This window comes from Aulonocara sp. 'chitande type north' Nkhata Bay, linkage group LG11 (assembly GCF_057382095.1).
Source record: "Aulonocara sp. 'chitande type north' Nkhata Bay isolate Kocher_YH1m ecotype deep benthic linkage group LG11, A_spYH_male_GT1.1, whole genome shotgun sequence".
Classification (NCBI taxonomy): domain Eukaryota; kingdom Metazoa; phylum Chordata; class Actinopteri; order Cichliformes; family Cichlidae; genus Aulonocara; species Aulonocara sp. 'chitande type north' Nkhata Bay.
This window is the reverse complement of record NC_141354.1, coordinates 18,920,691-18,937,189: the sequence shown is the minus strand read 5'-3', so window position 1 is coordinate 18,937,189 and position 16,499 is coordinate 18,920,691. Positions and strand designations below refer to the sequence as shown.

Here is a 16,499-nt window from a genome sequence, read left to right as displayed (position 1 = left end):
TATCCTTTGAAGCACCGCTCCTCTAAAACAGCAATAAGGATAATTATTAGGTTATTTACATTATTATGTAAATAACAAAATAACTTAAAGCAAAAATTGGGAAACGTAAAGTCCGAAGTCTTTATATTAAGGGCCATCAGTCAAACAATACTGTTGCTCTGGGTCTAAACAGAGCGCGTTGTGTGTGACGTCTTCTTTTGCGCATGCGGGCCGCTTTGAGCGTTCACACTAGAGCGTGTTTGCTGTCGCATTTTATTTGTAGTGTGAACAAGCAGACAAAAAAATCGGATTTGATCAAAAAATCGGAATTGAGCATCAAGACCTGCAGTGTGAACGTAGCCTTAGTGACATATGAGCACAGCTTGGAGTTCTGACCCAAAAAGCTCCATTTTCCATCTCATTATATGAAAGAATCTTTATGGTCACGGTCTCAGAGTTAAATGCTATCTGAAAAACTCAAAGTGGACTGTCTCATGTCTTATCTTTAACGTGCCTCCCACATAGCTTCTCGACCTTAAAGTACTGACTGATGAAGTGATGCTTTTAACAGCTTCCCCCACCTCTGCAAACAATTTCTAAACTGATTCTTGGTCAGGGAGCTTTGTTCAACCCTTCAAGTCCTGATCAGTCTTCTTTGTGAAAGCCACTGTGCCACCACCTTTGCTCTGTGAGGTCTGCAGAGAGTTACTGAAACCTAATTTCTTGAGTTCTGCCTGGCATTCAGTGTGATTTGTGGGACTTTATGTGAACAGGTGCATTGCATGCACGTATCACAATCAAGCTCTAGATTTATCTCAAGAATAATTAAAGCAAACAGCATCACAGCAGATTAAATCTCTTGTCAAGTTGTGAATTTGCATAAACATTCAGTTTTTCATTATGGGGTTTTGGCTATTGAGTGTTTACAGAAGCAAGGCCATTGTTTCCCAGAGACAAAACGGTGAAGTGCCCACTCCGAGATGAGCTGCTGCTTCAAGTGGAGGAGTTCAAGTATCTCAGGGTCTTGTTCGTGAGCGGGGTAAGAGCAGAGCGGGAGACTGAAAGGCAAACTGGCGGACACTGCACTGCTCCGTTGTGGTAAATAGAAAGCTCAGCGTAAAGGTGAAGCTGTCGATTTACTGGTCGATCTACGTTTGCTACACTCAGCTATGGTATTGAGCTGTGGGCAGTGACCGAAAGAATACGATCAGAGGTTCTAGCAGCAGGACTGAGTTTCCTCTGGGGCTCACCCTCAGAGATGTGGTAGGAGCTCCAGTCACAGCTGCTGTAGAGCCCCATGGCTTGGACCCCGATAAACAGTTGAAAAACGATAGGAAGACTGATGGATACCAACAGTTATTCGTTTAAATTAAGCCTGCAAGAAAATTAAACACGCAGATGATCTGAAGGAATTTATGATTTTGCAGGATTTTATGATCTATATCAGGTGAATTTAAAATGTAAAAATTGCCTTTATTTTGAGAAATGGCTCAGAGCATCTGTTTGCTGCTCAGTGTATCACATCTAAAGCACAAAGGACTCAATATCTAGATTAAAAACTGAACACTTTTAAATCAGTGTGAAGACTTTTCTATGTGGATGTAAATTAAAGGTCAATGAATGTAGTGACCAAAACTGACATAAAACAACTGCTGTGTATTATTACTGCAGGAAAAGCTTATAAGGCTTTAGAAAAGTCTAGAACTGCTAATGATAAAAGCGTCCACTTAAGTCAAAAGGCTGTTTTTTTGCTTTTCTATTTGCATGATAACAATTAGCCCTTCCTTGCAAAGCATTTAGGTGTTTGGAACAGAGTTTAGAGATGATTTCAACTGTTTTCTGTTTGGGGTTTTTCCACACCAGCTGTCAGAGACACAGAGGTCACAGAGCTGAGCAGCTGTCATTAAATGAAAAGATGGGAATGATGTCGCAGAATCCATTAACAAATTATTACAGAGAAAAATTGGGGGCTTTGCACTGATTATTAGTTGTATTTGCCAGTGAGAGTATTTCCAGAACACAATATAATGCCTCATGAGTGTTTTTAATTTAGGCTTATTTCAGGATTATGTCCAAGTAACATTTCATGGCCAGGTGTAGATTCTAAGCTCACAAAGCAACGTCAACACAAGTGTAGTGTGACAGAATAAAAAGGTGAGTGGTGAGTGGTTATGCTTTCCCATCTCTGCCTGCACATTAGAGGAGACTTTAATGGTGCAACTGATGCAGAAGAAGTAAATGAATTAGGTTTAAACTCACAGGAAAATCAGATGGTCCATACTCAGCCGAGGGTAGCCAGAAAGCTGTTCCTGTGGTTCTTTTCTGCTGAAAACAGACTGCATCTCCAACAATAACAACACACACCTTCAGGGGGGAATGATGGGATGTCATTGCTCCAGGCACAAATGCAGCCTGTTATTTATTATTCATCATAGGCTTGTTTCCTGATCAGAAATGGTGCTGAATGGCTTTAAATATGATCCCATTAAGAACTCAGCAGCAACTTCCTCCAGCTTTAGCAGCCTGTCAAACTGACACTAACCTGCAAGCCTCTAACCTAATGTCAGTAACCTCTGAATAGAACAATGGAAATCTGGGAACTGCTGCTGAATGTGTTTTGGTGAATTGTTGCCCTCTACTGTTTGCTTTTAGATGTGCAACAGGAAAACTACCATTGCACCATTACCATTCAAATGTTGGATGTACTCATGAACGAAGGCGAATCATTTGTCTGTTACATCTTAACCTTCTTGAATATTAGCAAATTGCACATGCACTGCAACTTTTTGCCCAACATTATGAGTCTTAATACATTTGTAATACGTATGAATATAATTTAATGTATAAATCACAAGCCCTGGGGCAGGCTCCGGCCCCCGCCCACAACCCTGAAAGGAATAAGTGGCAGAAGATGAATCAAGAGGTGGATGAATCCCTTGCTCTCTTCCACAGCAAGTCTTTTGTCCTGTTTCTCTCCCCTCACCCCCCAATCAGTCAGTGCAGATGGTTGCCCCTCCCTAAACCTGGATCTGATGAAGGTCTCTTCCTGTTAAAGGGGAGTTTTTCCTTCCCATTATCGCCAAGTGCTCGCTCAAAGGGGATCATCTGATTGTCGAGGTTTTCTCTGTATTTATGTGGGGTCTTTCCCTTACACGATATTTGGTGCTGGATGGATGGACGGACGGACGGGTGGATGAATGATGGTCACATACATAATAATCTTATACAATGTATGGAGACAGATATGGAAGCTGAGAGAGTTTGGGCATGTGGATATGTTGGACAAAGGATGTTGAATGATGCTGATGTAGTGAAGGAGGACATGCAGTGGGTGCGACACAAGTAGATGCTATGAATAGGGCGGCAGGGCGGACCAGAAGAGGAAGACTATAGAACATCTTAACAGTTTTTAAAGCAACCATAACGTTGATTGATGCAGTTTTATTGGCTTTAGATATGTACAAAGTGAGCAGTCGTAATATGTCACAGCTTATTAAATGGATTATGATTCTCTCCATCATGACAGCACCATGATTATTGTTAAGTTACAGCTAGATTTATTTAATGACTCAGTCATCAAACTGTCATACCGTACACTCTTAGTTCTCAAAGCTGCATAAAGCAAACTCTGATTATTAGCACATGCTTATAAATCTAAAAAAAAAAAAAAAAAAAAAAAAAATAGATAAAATGGAAATCTTAAGAACAACATCATCACTTTAAATCACTAGCTGCAACAGTTTATAAACTCCATTCCCATCCCATTATAGAAAATAAGCTTCTCAGTTTGCTCAGGAAAAAAAATGAGGGGTGACCTTTGATGGCATCAGCAGAACTGAAATTTAGAGAAGAACAATAAAAAGCATTAAAAATCTCTTTAAAGTTATTTAACAGAGCATGAAATAGTGTCAGAGCAGAGCTGTTCAGGTTCAGGCAAAGTCTTACCTTCCAGCGGTTGCCACACTCATTGCACAGAACAAATGTGGTCATTGGCTCATCAGCACTGCGTGTCTGCACCTAAAACACACACACACACACACACACACACACACACACACAAAACAGGTTTAACTGTAAACAAAACACCAAACTGAAAGGAAGCGGTTTGTACGACCTACAGTGAAGCTGAAACACTCCTTCCTCACTAGTACAGTGTATATCCCCCACTCTGTGACTGAAATACATCAATCTCATTATATTTATTTGAGCCACATACAACTCCTCAAATTATCAAATAGCATCGCTGAAGCTGATTTAAGCCCCAGCTCTAATACAGCCCCACAGCTTTCTTGTTTTTCTGTGGCATTCAAAAGAGAAACAGTTACTCTACAGGCTTTTCAGAACATCACAAACAACAGCAGTAAATAGCCGACTCAGTGCGGTCACATCGTGTGAAACAGCAAAAAATTTCTCATTATTATGTGATAACTAAAAGCAAACAGCTGGAGAAATAACTGCCCTATTACAACACCACCTCTCTCTGTGAAAAAGGCACAAACATCACAGCCTGCTTCACTCTGGAAACACATCGCTTTCACACGCTCACTCGCCTTAATGCCACCATTAGAGCCCTATTAGTCCTGTTATCTGCTTTGCTCTGACACATGTGTGTACCTGGTTATAGGTGCAGTTTTTCTTCTTGCACTTGCCGCACTGCAGCAGGTCGGTGGTGGTGCCACCAGTTTTAGCCATCTGGTGTTCCCTGATGGCCTCCTGGGTGAGCACGTTCCTCAGCTGTTTCAGCTCGTCGCTGGCCATTTCCTTAATAAAGACGACATGATGTGTGATAACGAAAGATTAAAGAAAAGGCAGGAATGTGCAAAGTGTTGCTCATTGCTGAGGTGAGGTGAACTTGCAGGGCTGTTGTACCTCAGCAGACATGGTGGCGATGCGGCGTAACTCGATGCTTCCTGCGAGCACATTTTTGCGAAGGCCTGGGTTCTTCGGGTCCTTCAAGTTGCTGATGCGGCTCCTCACTCGGTTCTTATACTTCATATCAGTGGCTTTTATCTCCTGGTAGATATGTGCGATCACACTGTCAAGGGCAAACTAATTCCTCCGAGTAGCATGCTTGATAACAGCTATAATGTTGAAACAAGATGCTTTCCCTTTGGTTCAACACTGAAAGAACTACAGTTTAATTAATCATAGTGCATAGTGGAGAATTATCAACTCTGAAGGATATGATCTTCAATCTCTGCTGCCATGCCCTCACAGTTAGCTCCAAATTCCCTGTAATCATCTGTGAAGTTCAGAAATTACATTTCATGTAAGTCAGCAGGCAGTCTGCAGCGCGTCTTAATGTGAATATTAAAACTGCAGCAATGATAACGTGCAGCCTAAGCCTCACTATCTGTGCGCAGGGCAGCTGCCAGCATCTCAATGCACTTGTCTCTGATGGAGTCTCCAGTGGCCAGGTGAGGGGACAGCGGACCCCCAGGAGAACTGAAGCTGGGTGACATGGGGCTGGTCGGGGTAGTGGGAGTTTTGGGAGCCTCGGATTTACTCTTTCTGTAAAAAAAAAAAAAAAAAAAAAACACAAAGATTTTTAGTGTCAAATTCATCAAAACGTTGTTGGTGCTGCACACCAGCCACACAAGTGCAGCTTTAACCTTTAGCAATAATTCATTTACTAACATCCATCATGTAAAGAACCCATCCTGAAACGCTCTGACTCATCAGTCCTTGAAAAAATATTAAAGAATGATGAATGTCAACACTGATAAAGAGGCTATTTGGAGTCGCTTGTTGCCACCCACTGAGTCCTCCCACGAACTGGCAGCTTGTGAAATAGGAGTGCAAAATAATAAGCATACAGTGCTGTGCAAAAGTCTTGATCCACTACTCTACTCAACTTTTTTTGTTTGTTAAGCTACTCAACACTGACCAATGAATCATTCAAGCATTTAAAAATGCACCTAACTCAAGAGATGAACCGTTGTTGTGGACCAATTTTAGACTATATCACATTTTGATCCACTGTGCGATACCATACCTACGGCTTCATTTTCCAGCATGACAATGACCCCAAGCACAATGTTGAAACATATGTAGACAGAAAAACACACAAGGCCTCCCCAGAGCACGAGCCTCAACATTACTAAAGCAGTGTGGGATCATCTTAGCAGAAAACAGAACAAAAGGCACTTAACATCCAAAAAAGAGCTTTCAATGTCCTTCAAGAAGCCTGAAGAACAACTCTGAAGACTAGTTAAAGAAGTGAGAAGAATGCTGCCTCAGAGAGTTCCTGCTGTGTTCAAGAATAAAGGTGATCAGACCACATATTTACTTTCAAGCTAGCTAGAATCATATAGAATCCTATATTCTTTATATGCTGTAGTTCTATGAATGTTTGAATTTTCCATTTTCCTACCAATATAAATAATTGAGGGGTGGCACAAGACTTTTGCACAGTACTGTAAATCTACAGTGAATAGCCATCCTTACCTTATTTTGTACCCTGCAAGATAAAATCATCCTAAGAACCTGAGAAACATAATTAAATACCTTTCGATGCTGTCAGTAGAGGGCTTCCTCTGTAGAGGTCCAAGCTGAGGAGCCTTCGAGCCCTGAGACTCTCTCCTGTAATTCAAACTCAAGGTCATTTATGTTTTTCACGTGCAGAAGTACACAAAACTTTAACACCTGAGGGTTGACAGTTTGGTGAGCTTGTATTTAATCAGCACCGGTCGCTGTTATTTACCTTTCTCCTGTTAGCTTCTTTGCTGCTGGCGAGCTGCTCGTCTTTGAGTCAGTCGATTCCCGTCTAAGCAGTGAAACACTTTCAGTCAGTCTGGGTTTAATCATTTGGATTTCACATTTAAGTACTGGTGAGATTTAAACTGGTGCACAGAACTGATACCTGTCAGCTGAATGACGTTTCACAGGTTGGCCAGGCTTTGACTCACAGGAGTCCTTTCTGCAACAAAGGATTAGCATCACTAGCATCACATTTCATATAAGATAAGTGCACACACACACACACACACACACACACACACACACGCTTATGTTGTATTCTCAAACTTATTTCCTGGCTCCTGCACACCTGTGTTTGTCTTTTTTGGCCTCCAGGGTGGGCTTTTTGGGAGGGGGGGATTTAGAGTCTGATGAATCTTTCCTGACAAGAGGAAGAGTTTGTGTGTGATTTTTTTTTAACCAAACCCGTCTGTGAACAATAAAACGAGAATGCATCCATCTCCCTTTGCTCTAAAATCCAACAGTCTTCACACAGGGAATGAACAGATATTTTCATGCAGATGACTTGCAAACCTTTCTCTTTTGGTTTCATCTGAATGTTTTCTAGACAATTTGGTATCCACTGAGTCTTTCCTGCAAAAAGAACACAGCTTTGGTACCAACACTGAACACCAGTGTTTTATGTAAAACCAAAGAAACAGATTTCTTAAGGCCACTGATCATCCAGAGACTGCAGCCAACTTGTTTTTTTTTACATGAATGAGAAACAGAACCATTCCCAGATCTCAGACCTGTCTTTCTTCACATGATCTGACGTCTTTTTCTGTGGAGGAAGCAGCTTAGAGTCTGACTCCTTCCTGCTTTAGCAAATAAAAAACAGATTCAAATTCTGAGTCCGAATAAAATTGTTTTTTTTTTTCCAAAAAATATTTTCCCGTCTGTAACTCGTCTGATTCAAACCTGTCTCTCTCCTTCATTCCATCTAGAGAGGGCCGCTTCGTAGGAGGAGGAGGGTGAAGGTGAAGAGGAAGCGGAGGAAGAGGAGCGTTGGGGTCAGGAGGCTCTTTTCTAAATGAAAAGACACCTCTGAGCTCAGATGAATCACTTCATAAACAGAGTGAATAATGACAGAAAATCGTTACGGCACTGCAAAGAAAGTAGGCATGCAGAGCCTGACCTTAAGGGAGGAGGAGGATGTAGGTGAAGAGGAAGAGGAGCAATCGGAGCGTTTGGATCCAAAGGAACTTTCCTGAAAATCAGCACTTGTTTGAGATTTTTTAAAACTCTCTCGTTGTTTTCTGTCTAACGTCACTCAAGAACTTCAGAAACATGCACCAAACCACATCTGACCTCTCCTTCTTTACTTCCACGGGAGGTCGTTTAGTCGGTGGAGAAGGAGGTCGGGGAGCGTGAGGGCGAGGAGGTCGGGAGGAAGAGTCTTTGCCATCCTTCCTGGACATATGTCACAACAGCAGAGGTCAAAAGGCCACCTGACGATGCGGCATGCTGTTCACAAAACACACCTGAGTGACTCTTGTCAGCATGCACCATGCACAGCAGGAATCCTGTTAGGCCACGTGGAACACACTGATGCATGTTAAGTCATTAGCAGCAACCGCGCGCTCTGCAGCTCAGGCAGCACGAGAGTCCAAACCTGTCTTTCAGAAAATCCATGGCGGGGCGTTTGATGGGAGGAGGCCGAGCGGGTCGAGGAGGAGAGGGGAAACGGGTGGGATAGAGCACACTGCTGTCCAGCACACCTCTCCTGAAATATACAACAGAGTCTGAAGCTCTGCTGGATCTTACTGGGAAGTGTCGTGCGTTTTTCTGAGCCTCTACGTTCTCACCTTTCAAACAAGGGCTTGTGGGGGTCAGTGGGTCTCTCTCTCTGAGGCTCGCTCAGAGGTCTCTCCCTCTGAGGTGTGCTGGTGAGCCTCTCATGGTTGTTTTCTTCTCTCTGTTTGTCCTTCCTCATCTCATCTGCAGAGCTGCACTTCTTGAGCTCCGTGGGGGGTTTCTCCTTTTTGAGCTCTTCCACGTGCCTCGTCTTTTTTGGTTCCTCTAATGGTCTCCCTCTTCTCGGCTCCGACTTGTGCTTCTCACCCCGTGGGTCTTGCGCAGGCTTCGGCTTCTTGTTATCGACCTCCACGTTGGGATTTTCTGGGGGTGCTTGTTTCTCTTTCCTGATTTCCTGCAGATGTTTTGCATTTCCAAGGTCCTCCAGGTGCTTTTCTTCCACGAGGTCGTCAGCATGTCTCTTTTTGATTTCATGGCCATCATTGTGTTTGTCTTTCCTGATTGTATTAGCGTGTTTTTTGTCATGATCGGAGTCTTGTTTTAGTTTGACTTCCTGCTCGCTGTGACTAAGAGAGAAAAAAGAGAAGCACTGTTTTTACCTCTATGCAAGAATTACCACAGTGAGTGTTAGAGGTGGAAGTGGGTTGAAAAAAATGGCAAATATATTAACACGAACATGATTTAAATCACTGACAAGCACTGAAGAAGTCAGTGCTTTCATGCAGTTAAACAGTGAAGGACACTTCATAGCGTCTCAGCTTTTACCCTACATATGCACTTGTAAACAGTGCTGCCTTGCAGAACAAAACAACATCACTGTGCTGACTTCTATATTCTATAATCTATCCCATCTAACATGGAAAAATAGCTTTAAGCATAGACTTTAAAAGATATATGTAGCAAGGTTATTATAGAGGTAAACTAAAAACTATAAAATTTAATTAAATTAATTAAAAGTAGACTCTTGAAAAAGAAAAACAAACTAGCTGATTTGCTATAGTGTACTTGGGAAACTATCCATCTTCTTATTCAATTCGGGGTCACCAGGGTGAGCAGGTGGGGTCTCACGGTCAGGCTTGTGCCTATTCCAGCCGTCACACGGTGAAAGGCAAAGGGACAGGTCACTAGCCGACCACAGGACTAACACAAAGAGACAAACAACCATTCACACCTATGAGTAAATCACTAAAATTGGGGAAATCACTGTGGGAGGAAATAAGAGAGAACCCACCCAAACACAGTGAGAACATGCAAACTCCACACAGTTAGGTCGGACCACACAGTGGAGTCGAACCCAGGACCTTCTTGCTGTGTGGCAATAGTGCTAACCACCGGACCATCATCCTGCCCGATGTCAAAAAAAAAAAAACTAACTAAAGAGAAACAAAGAAGGAAATATTTTTAGTTTTATTCAGTCGGGTCACATCCCAGCAAACATGATTGACACCCCAGCGTCATCTCCCTTCTCAAAATTAATCATGACACCAAAAACTGAACAGCAAGCAGGTGGATGTTGATGTTGTTCACAAGTACAATACAGGTCCGACCATCTCTTACAAAGTAAAACATATATAGATCCGATTAATACATCTGTCTTTGTTTTCTCTTTAACAACAACTCATTTGGTTAGTACGTGATTGTGACGTCTTGTCCACACAGACAATATTACCAAAACCTGTTTTTAAAGAAAATTTGATGCTTTTTACATGGTGAACTTGGTTCAATGTTAGGCCCTAAACAGCATCAGGAGCCCGGGACTTGTTAAGCATGAAGTCAATTAGCTCAACAGAAACATTAAGGGTAAAATCTTGAGTCTTAGTCACTCCTGAACTGAGATTCTTCAGTCTAATAAGGACGTCTGAGCAACGCTGAAGCTTTACCTAACACAGACGTCAGACACAGACATTACTGATCATTATTAACATCAAGAGAGGCTTTCAGGGACACGTTTACTTAGACACAGGATGTCTGCATAACTGTGAGTCACCTGCCCTCACAAAGAGCAAGGTTTGTATTATATACCTGTTCAGAACTTCCTAAATTTGGACTCTAACAAATATCCACTGGCAGCAGGTGCTTTTGGCTGATTTCCCTTGTTTAATTTAGCACAACGTTTTTACACCAGATATCCTTCCTGACACAACCCTGCCATCTATCCAGGCTTTTAGACTGGTACAACGAGCACGCTAGCCTGTGTTTGCCTGAGACTGGGTCTCAAAACAGGGATCCTTCACACGTAACCACTACACCATGGACCCACCATATTGTGATATTTAAATACACTGACGATAACCCAGGATTAAAACATCTTCAGTGAAAGTGAAACAAGCAAAACCAAACAAGAACCTACCTGACACTAAACTGAATTACGAAATAGAAAAAACAAAAACAACGAGTCTGACATGTAGCCCTTAAGACATCATCATCATCCACTGATTTGTGGTCTCCCATCTACGGTGGCTCCGAGAGGTCAAACCCACCGAAACTTAAGAAAACACCAGCTAACAGAAAAATGCTGGAAAAGCAGACAAAACACAGCAGAATTGGGAAAAAAATCCACAATTGAAGTGTTTCTGGGGGCACAATAACATCACGGACCAGCTGCAGAAGTAGAAACCAAAACGTGTGAAGGATCGCAGTGAGACACGCTTAAAGAAGTAGAGGATTCATCGCTGTTGTGAGGGAGAAAAAGATGCAGGTAATGTGTGTTTTAATCACATTATTCATGTAATACTTTAGATACATATTTGCTGTTGTGTTTTGTGTGCTTTCGAAACATTTTTTTATTAGCTGTTGTTTTCTTAATTTGTTCGTTGGAACTCTCAGGAGCACCATACCCATCTTTCTTTCTTGTTGGTGAGTCTGCACGCTAATATGCTATCAATCTGTCAGTCACAATGCAGAATAACCTGATTCAGTCGTGTCTATTCACAACAACTGACACCCCAGTGCACTTTATATGGTAAGGTAAAGAACCTACAATAATGCATGGAAAATCCCAACAATCAAATCATCTCCTATGAGTAAGCACTTGCCAACAGTGGGAAGGAAAAAGTAAGAGGGACCTGCTGGGGGTGATGGGGGAGAGAGACAGTCCAAAAAAAGAGAAAGGCCGAGTCCAATTCATGAGATTTTAACTTGTTACTGAGAACATAAAATAATTTGGAAAATATATCCTGGGGTAATAAATCGTCCCACAGACTTCTGGAGTCGCGCCCTGCTGGCTGTTAGGAAGAATGACGGTGATAGAAAAATTATTAAAGTTATGTAACACGCTTTGCAGTAAGCTGAAGAGTGTATCTCTCAATGTCTCTCTCCATCTGTGCTCTTCTCAGGCTTTGTTGTGGCTACTCTGCTATCTGTTATCCAAAGCAGACAGAATCATGTTCAGTACAAGGATGCCAAGTAACTGTTAACAATAAAAAAAAGTGGATAACATTGGAAAAAGTGTATAAATGAAACTCTGCCCTGCTTTTGCTTCCTTGCAAGTAAAATGAACACGTTGGAGCTCACTACTCTGTGTTTCACTTCTTACGAGAACTGTTCTATCAGAAGGTTTAACACTTTTATGTGCAGTTTATCATTAAAAGAAGTCTCCCTATTTAAAGTTATGATGCTACCTAAAGGATAAAATGTAACATTACAGTGGCTCACAAGTCTGTTCTGTCCTTAATGTCATTAAACACCCCAAACTGTTTGCAGCAAATAGCTGCCCCTCACTGAGCCTGGTTCTGCTGGAGGTTTCTTCCTGTTAAAAGGGAGTTTTTCTTTCCCACAATTGCCAAGTGCTTGTCAAAGGGGTCATTTGACTGTTGTCTTATTGTAGGGTTTTGAGGCAGCTCCAGTTGTGATTCAGCACTATGCAAATACAACTGAACTGAATTAAATCGTCTGAATGTAGATCAGCCAGGCAGTAGATTACCTTGAAATTTTATTTGAACTTTAAACATTTCAATGCCTTTTTTTTACAAAGCTGTTGTCACTTTTAGCAGAGAGTTATTTTTTAAGGTGTTTTTATGAATGCGAAGAAAATACTTTTGTTCCAGTGCACTGCAAAGCCACACACACACATCATTACGGACCTGACAGCAGGCAGGCACAGCAGGTATGCGGACATTAACCAGAACTTCACTTCATAATGTGTGTGCTCTTTGTATTAAAAGTCACGTTAAGTGTACCTGTGTAGTTTCTGTGTAACCGCTGTGAAACCACTGACCTGCTCTGCGTCTCCGAGGGAGAGCTGTTTGGAGAAGCTGCCGTTTTGCTGGAGTTCAAACCATTCTTGGTCTCAGACGATTTCTCGGGATGAGAGCGGCCAGAGTCTGCATGAGTGCGTGTTTTGGAGGAGAAATCATATCAGCAAATCAGACTCCGTGCTGATGTATTGACTGCACAAGCAACCATTTCACCGCTGTGGAAACACTGTAGTATGCATGTAAATCAGTGTGTGTACCCAGAAGTCTTTTCCAGTCTTTAATGAGGACTTTTGCCAAAGCAATCACTTCTTCATCTGTGCAGTGCTTCCTGATACCATTAACAGACATTCCAATTCTCGTTTCCTGAAGCCAACATAGACACACGGGTTAATTGTTTTCTTTTTTCCACATTTCCCCAGGATGATCAGCAAAATTAAAATTTAACCCACCTGTAGAAGTTTGAGAGTCATATTGACGCCTTTCAGCTCCTTCAGCAGGTCAATGGCGCCCTCCTGTATTCACCAAACAGTGACATCGTTACTTGCAACCCCCTAACTCTTGAAACGGTTCATTTAGAAATGCGTAATAACAGTGTAACGCACAGATCTGGCAACAAGAATGCGTTAACCTTTCAAAAAAGAAAGCGCAATGTGGTTAGCAAACAAGAACAGTTTCACTTCTTTATTATTATTTTTTCATTTGCACTCGATGGCATTTTTACAACATTAGATCCACTGTTTTGCACGGCTGTTTACTCCGATTACAGCTGGTGGCATTATCTTGTGCAGCCCCCTAACTGTGAAGGAGCGACGCGAACAATGTCGTGTTTGCAGATTCAGTCACAACACGAGCACGGCCTTACGCCCACAGGCCGCGGTGTTTACTTTCTGTTCTGCGCACTTCTATGTCAGTTAAACTCGCTAAGCATTTTCAGAAAGAGAGAGAAAAAAAGCTTTTGACAAACACAAAAGAGCTGGGCTACACAGCAGAGCTGCACACTGGCACTGAAACGGTCCTGCAAGAGAAATACACGCAAACCCACGAACACCTGTTGATCGTTTGTTACGGTCAAGCTCGCGCTTCACTTCTGCACACTTTCCAAACACACCGAGTCAGCAGGAACCAAACTCGTGTTTAACAGAAAAGAAGAGGACCCCATTTTAATTTATGGAAAAGTCTACTGCAGGCCTTCTGCGCAGCGCGAGGTGGCGGGACAACGCGCCACCTGTGGGTGTCAAAATATAGTCTCACCGTGTTATTTCTAGACACCATCTTGTCCAGTTTTTTTGCAATCCGGATGAGATCTTCCTCTCGAGTCATCGCTGCATTTAGTCGTCTAAACACCGATCGGTTGCGCCAAATGGATACTTATTTTAAAAAAGAAAAAAACTCCCGAGAAACAGAAAAGTTTGTATCTGCTACAGGTCGGACTTTACGCGCGACGCACTCCATTCAGCCGAGAGGCGTGTCCTGCGGAGGGGTCCCAGCTGACCTGCTCCACAAATGACAAACTAAATATAGACACAGTTGTAGACCCGTGGACAACAGGGATGACTGAAGTTTAGTGTGAGAGATTTGACTTTTTTTAAATACTTTTTTTTTTAAATCAACTTTATTTTGTCTTATCATGCTTTGCTCTCCTGTGGCTCCTTAGACTTCTCTACACCCTGGACGGATTATATCACAAAATGATCTCTCTTTAAGATTTTCCAGCAAAAACGAGGTCACTGTGTAATGATTAATCTTTCCTACACTGAAGGCAGAACTCGGGCAGCTGCTGCTGTGCCAAAGAGCAGCCCGACACTAAGTCACCGTTTACAGCCTGTTTCTTTCTTTGTTAGTTACTTCATTTTTTGTAACACGGAACAAAGGCACCTCGAACACTAAATCAGACAACAATTTCACTTTCTCTCACAAAATGGGGAAAAAACACGTCCTGAAAAGTGTGTCTATGTCACGGCCACCAGGGGGTGGTGTGATATAAGTCGACATGAGAATTAACTTTCGTTTTGCACTGAAAGCCACGAACCTTCGTGTTTGCTTCTGTTTGTCTTGCAGTGGACCTAACATTAAGATCTGATAGTTTTCTTCTTCGTCTTCTCGAGGAAACGAGAAAGAAACAGAAAAGCTTCCAGTTCGGTTCCAATTGAACCGAATAGTCAGCCTTTACATTCATACATGTTTTATAAAAGTAACAGCCGATGTCTCACACTGCGTGCTCTCCTTTAAAGAAATAATGCTTATTCGATAAGTACTGACTTTCTATAGTTATATTGTGTTAAAAAAAATAGTGAATAAGGCAAATCAATCTTATGAGAAAAATGAAGGTTTTCATCCTTTTTTTTTCTTATGAGAAAACATTTGTGGACGTTAGCAGGGATGTCTCATTTTACTCCTTTGACCTTTACTTTGATCTTATTGCGTAGAACCAGAGAAACTTTCTGTCAGTCTGAAGGTGTTTAACTACAAATTTAAGGCCATTTACAGTAATATAAGAAAGATAAGTGCAAATTTATAATAATAAGAAGAAGAAGCAGAAAAATAAATTTTTTAAAAGCACCTTTCAAGACACCCAGGGACACTAACAATAGAATAAAACACATAGTAGAACAAAAAATGAAGAACAATTTTTAAAAACTTTCAACAGTGCATCTCAGTTTTTCTACACGATGAAGAAATGCTGCTGCGGTAACTGTAAGAAATCTGTCATCACAAAAATCTAAATGTGTAAAATTACATTTCATTATGTTAGATTTGATAGCAGTGAAAAAAATGTTTCCAAAGTTTATGCCCTCCTTCACATTTTCCAAAGCTGTCCGGAGGGATATTTTATGTCTATGCCCGGCCGATTCTGGGACCCTGGCCTTATGTTTGACACCCCTGATTTAAAGGGTGAATGCCGAATACATTTTCCAAGAACTCCACAGACACAATTAGTGAAATTATATTAGCACAATATTCATCTAAATTTATATTGTTGAAGTCGAAGAAATTACTTGATCGAGGGATTTCTTTATATCCTTGTGTTTGTATCTCCTGCTGTGACAGCTTGTGATAGCAATCAACATTTCTTTCAGAGGGAAATAGAATAGCCAGATACCCCCACAGTCCAACAGACACTGAGACCAGATACAATTAAGATCCTAGAGATGTGTCCCCCCCTCCACTGTGGGAAACAAAGGCATGACACACAATATGCATGCATCAGTTAGTTTTAGAAGTTAGATTACATGTCAGAGGGATGAAGAAAGCCAGATAGTTTAGATCTCTCTGCCTCTCATCCAAAATATATTCATAGCCAGCAGTTTATAGGGACACAGTTTATGTAGACACCAGTGCCGACTTAATTGTATATCATTACAGAACAGCAATGGTTGGAAAACTGAAATGCCTGCCTAAAGATAAAGTCTAACCAGTCGGGGGTTGTTGGGGGTTTTTATGTTTTCAAATATCAAGTATATGAAGTATAAAATATGAAGGGCCCATTAATCCAGAAGCAAAGTGTGACGGTCTTGTTTGTAGAGCAGGGATTTTAAGATAACTGTGTTAATGACCGCAGGTGAAAGTGCAGACTAAGAGCTCATTATCTCCTTACAGAGCTCTTACACAACAGGCTGAGAGTACAACCCACCCCTGCCTCCGTGCCTCAAGACAGCAATCTGTCTGGCAGGTAACGACCGAGGCAGCCAAGTCGAGAAGTGGGACAGCTCACTGTGAGGTAACAGAGGAAGCAGGCCAAGAGGAAGAAGCAGTGATCAAGCAACATCCTTTAAATCCAAGCACTAAACAGTTCACTTTTGGGGTGGTGGAAAGGAAAGGTGATGTGCT

The 16,499-nt window shown here is 41.8% G+C and overlaps 1 protein-coding gene across 1 annotated transcript; it reads right to left on the bottom strand.

Annotated features, from left to right (window-relative positions):
- Positions 1–3,385: 3,385 nt before the first annotated feature.
- Positions 3,386–14,172, bottom strand: tcea3 (transcription elongation factor A (SII), 3). The gene is made up of 21 exons (XM_086310917.1): positions 13,923–14,172; positions 13,121–13,183; positions 12,929–13,034; positions 12,692–12,797; positions 8,526–9,041; positions 8,333–8,443; positions 8,029–8,130; positions 7,856–7,927; positions 7,639–7,746; positions 7,470–7,538; positions 7,252–7,311; positions 7,028–7,099; positions 6,842–6,898; positions 6,683–6,745; positions 6,487–6,561; positions 5,330–5,490; positions 5,166–5,221; positions 4,849–5,004; positions 4,594–4,740; positions 3,925–3,996; positions 3,386–3,814 (listed from the first exon to the last, which is right to left on the bottom strand). Exons 1-21 carry the CDS (start codon positions 13,989–13,991, stop codon positions 3,806–3,808), a joined length of 2,250 nt encoding a protein of 749 aa, XP_086167043.1. The 5' UTR covers positions 13,992–14,172; the 3' UTR covers positions 3,386–3,805.
- Between the last annotated feature and the right edge of the window lie 2,327 nt (positions 14,173–16,499).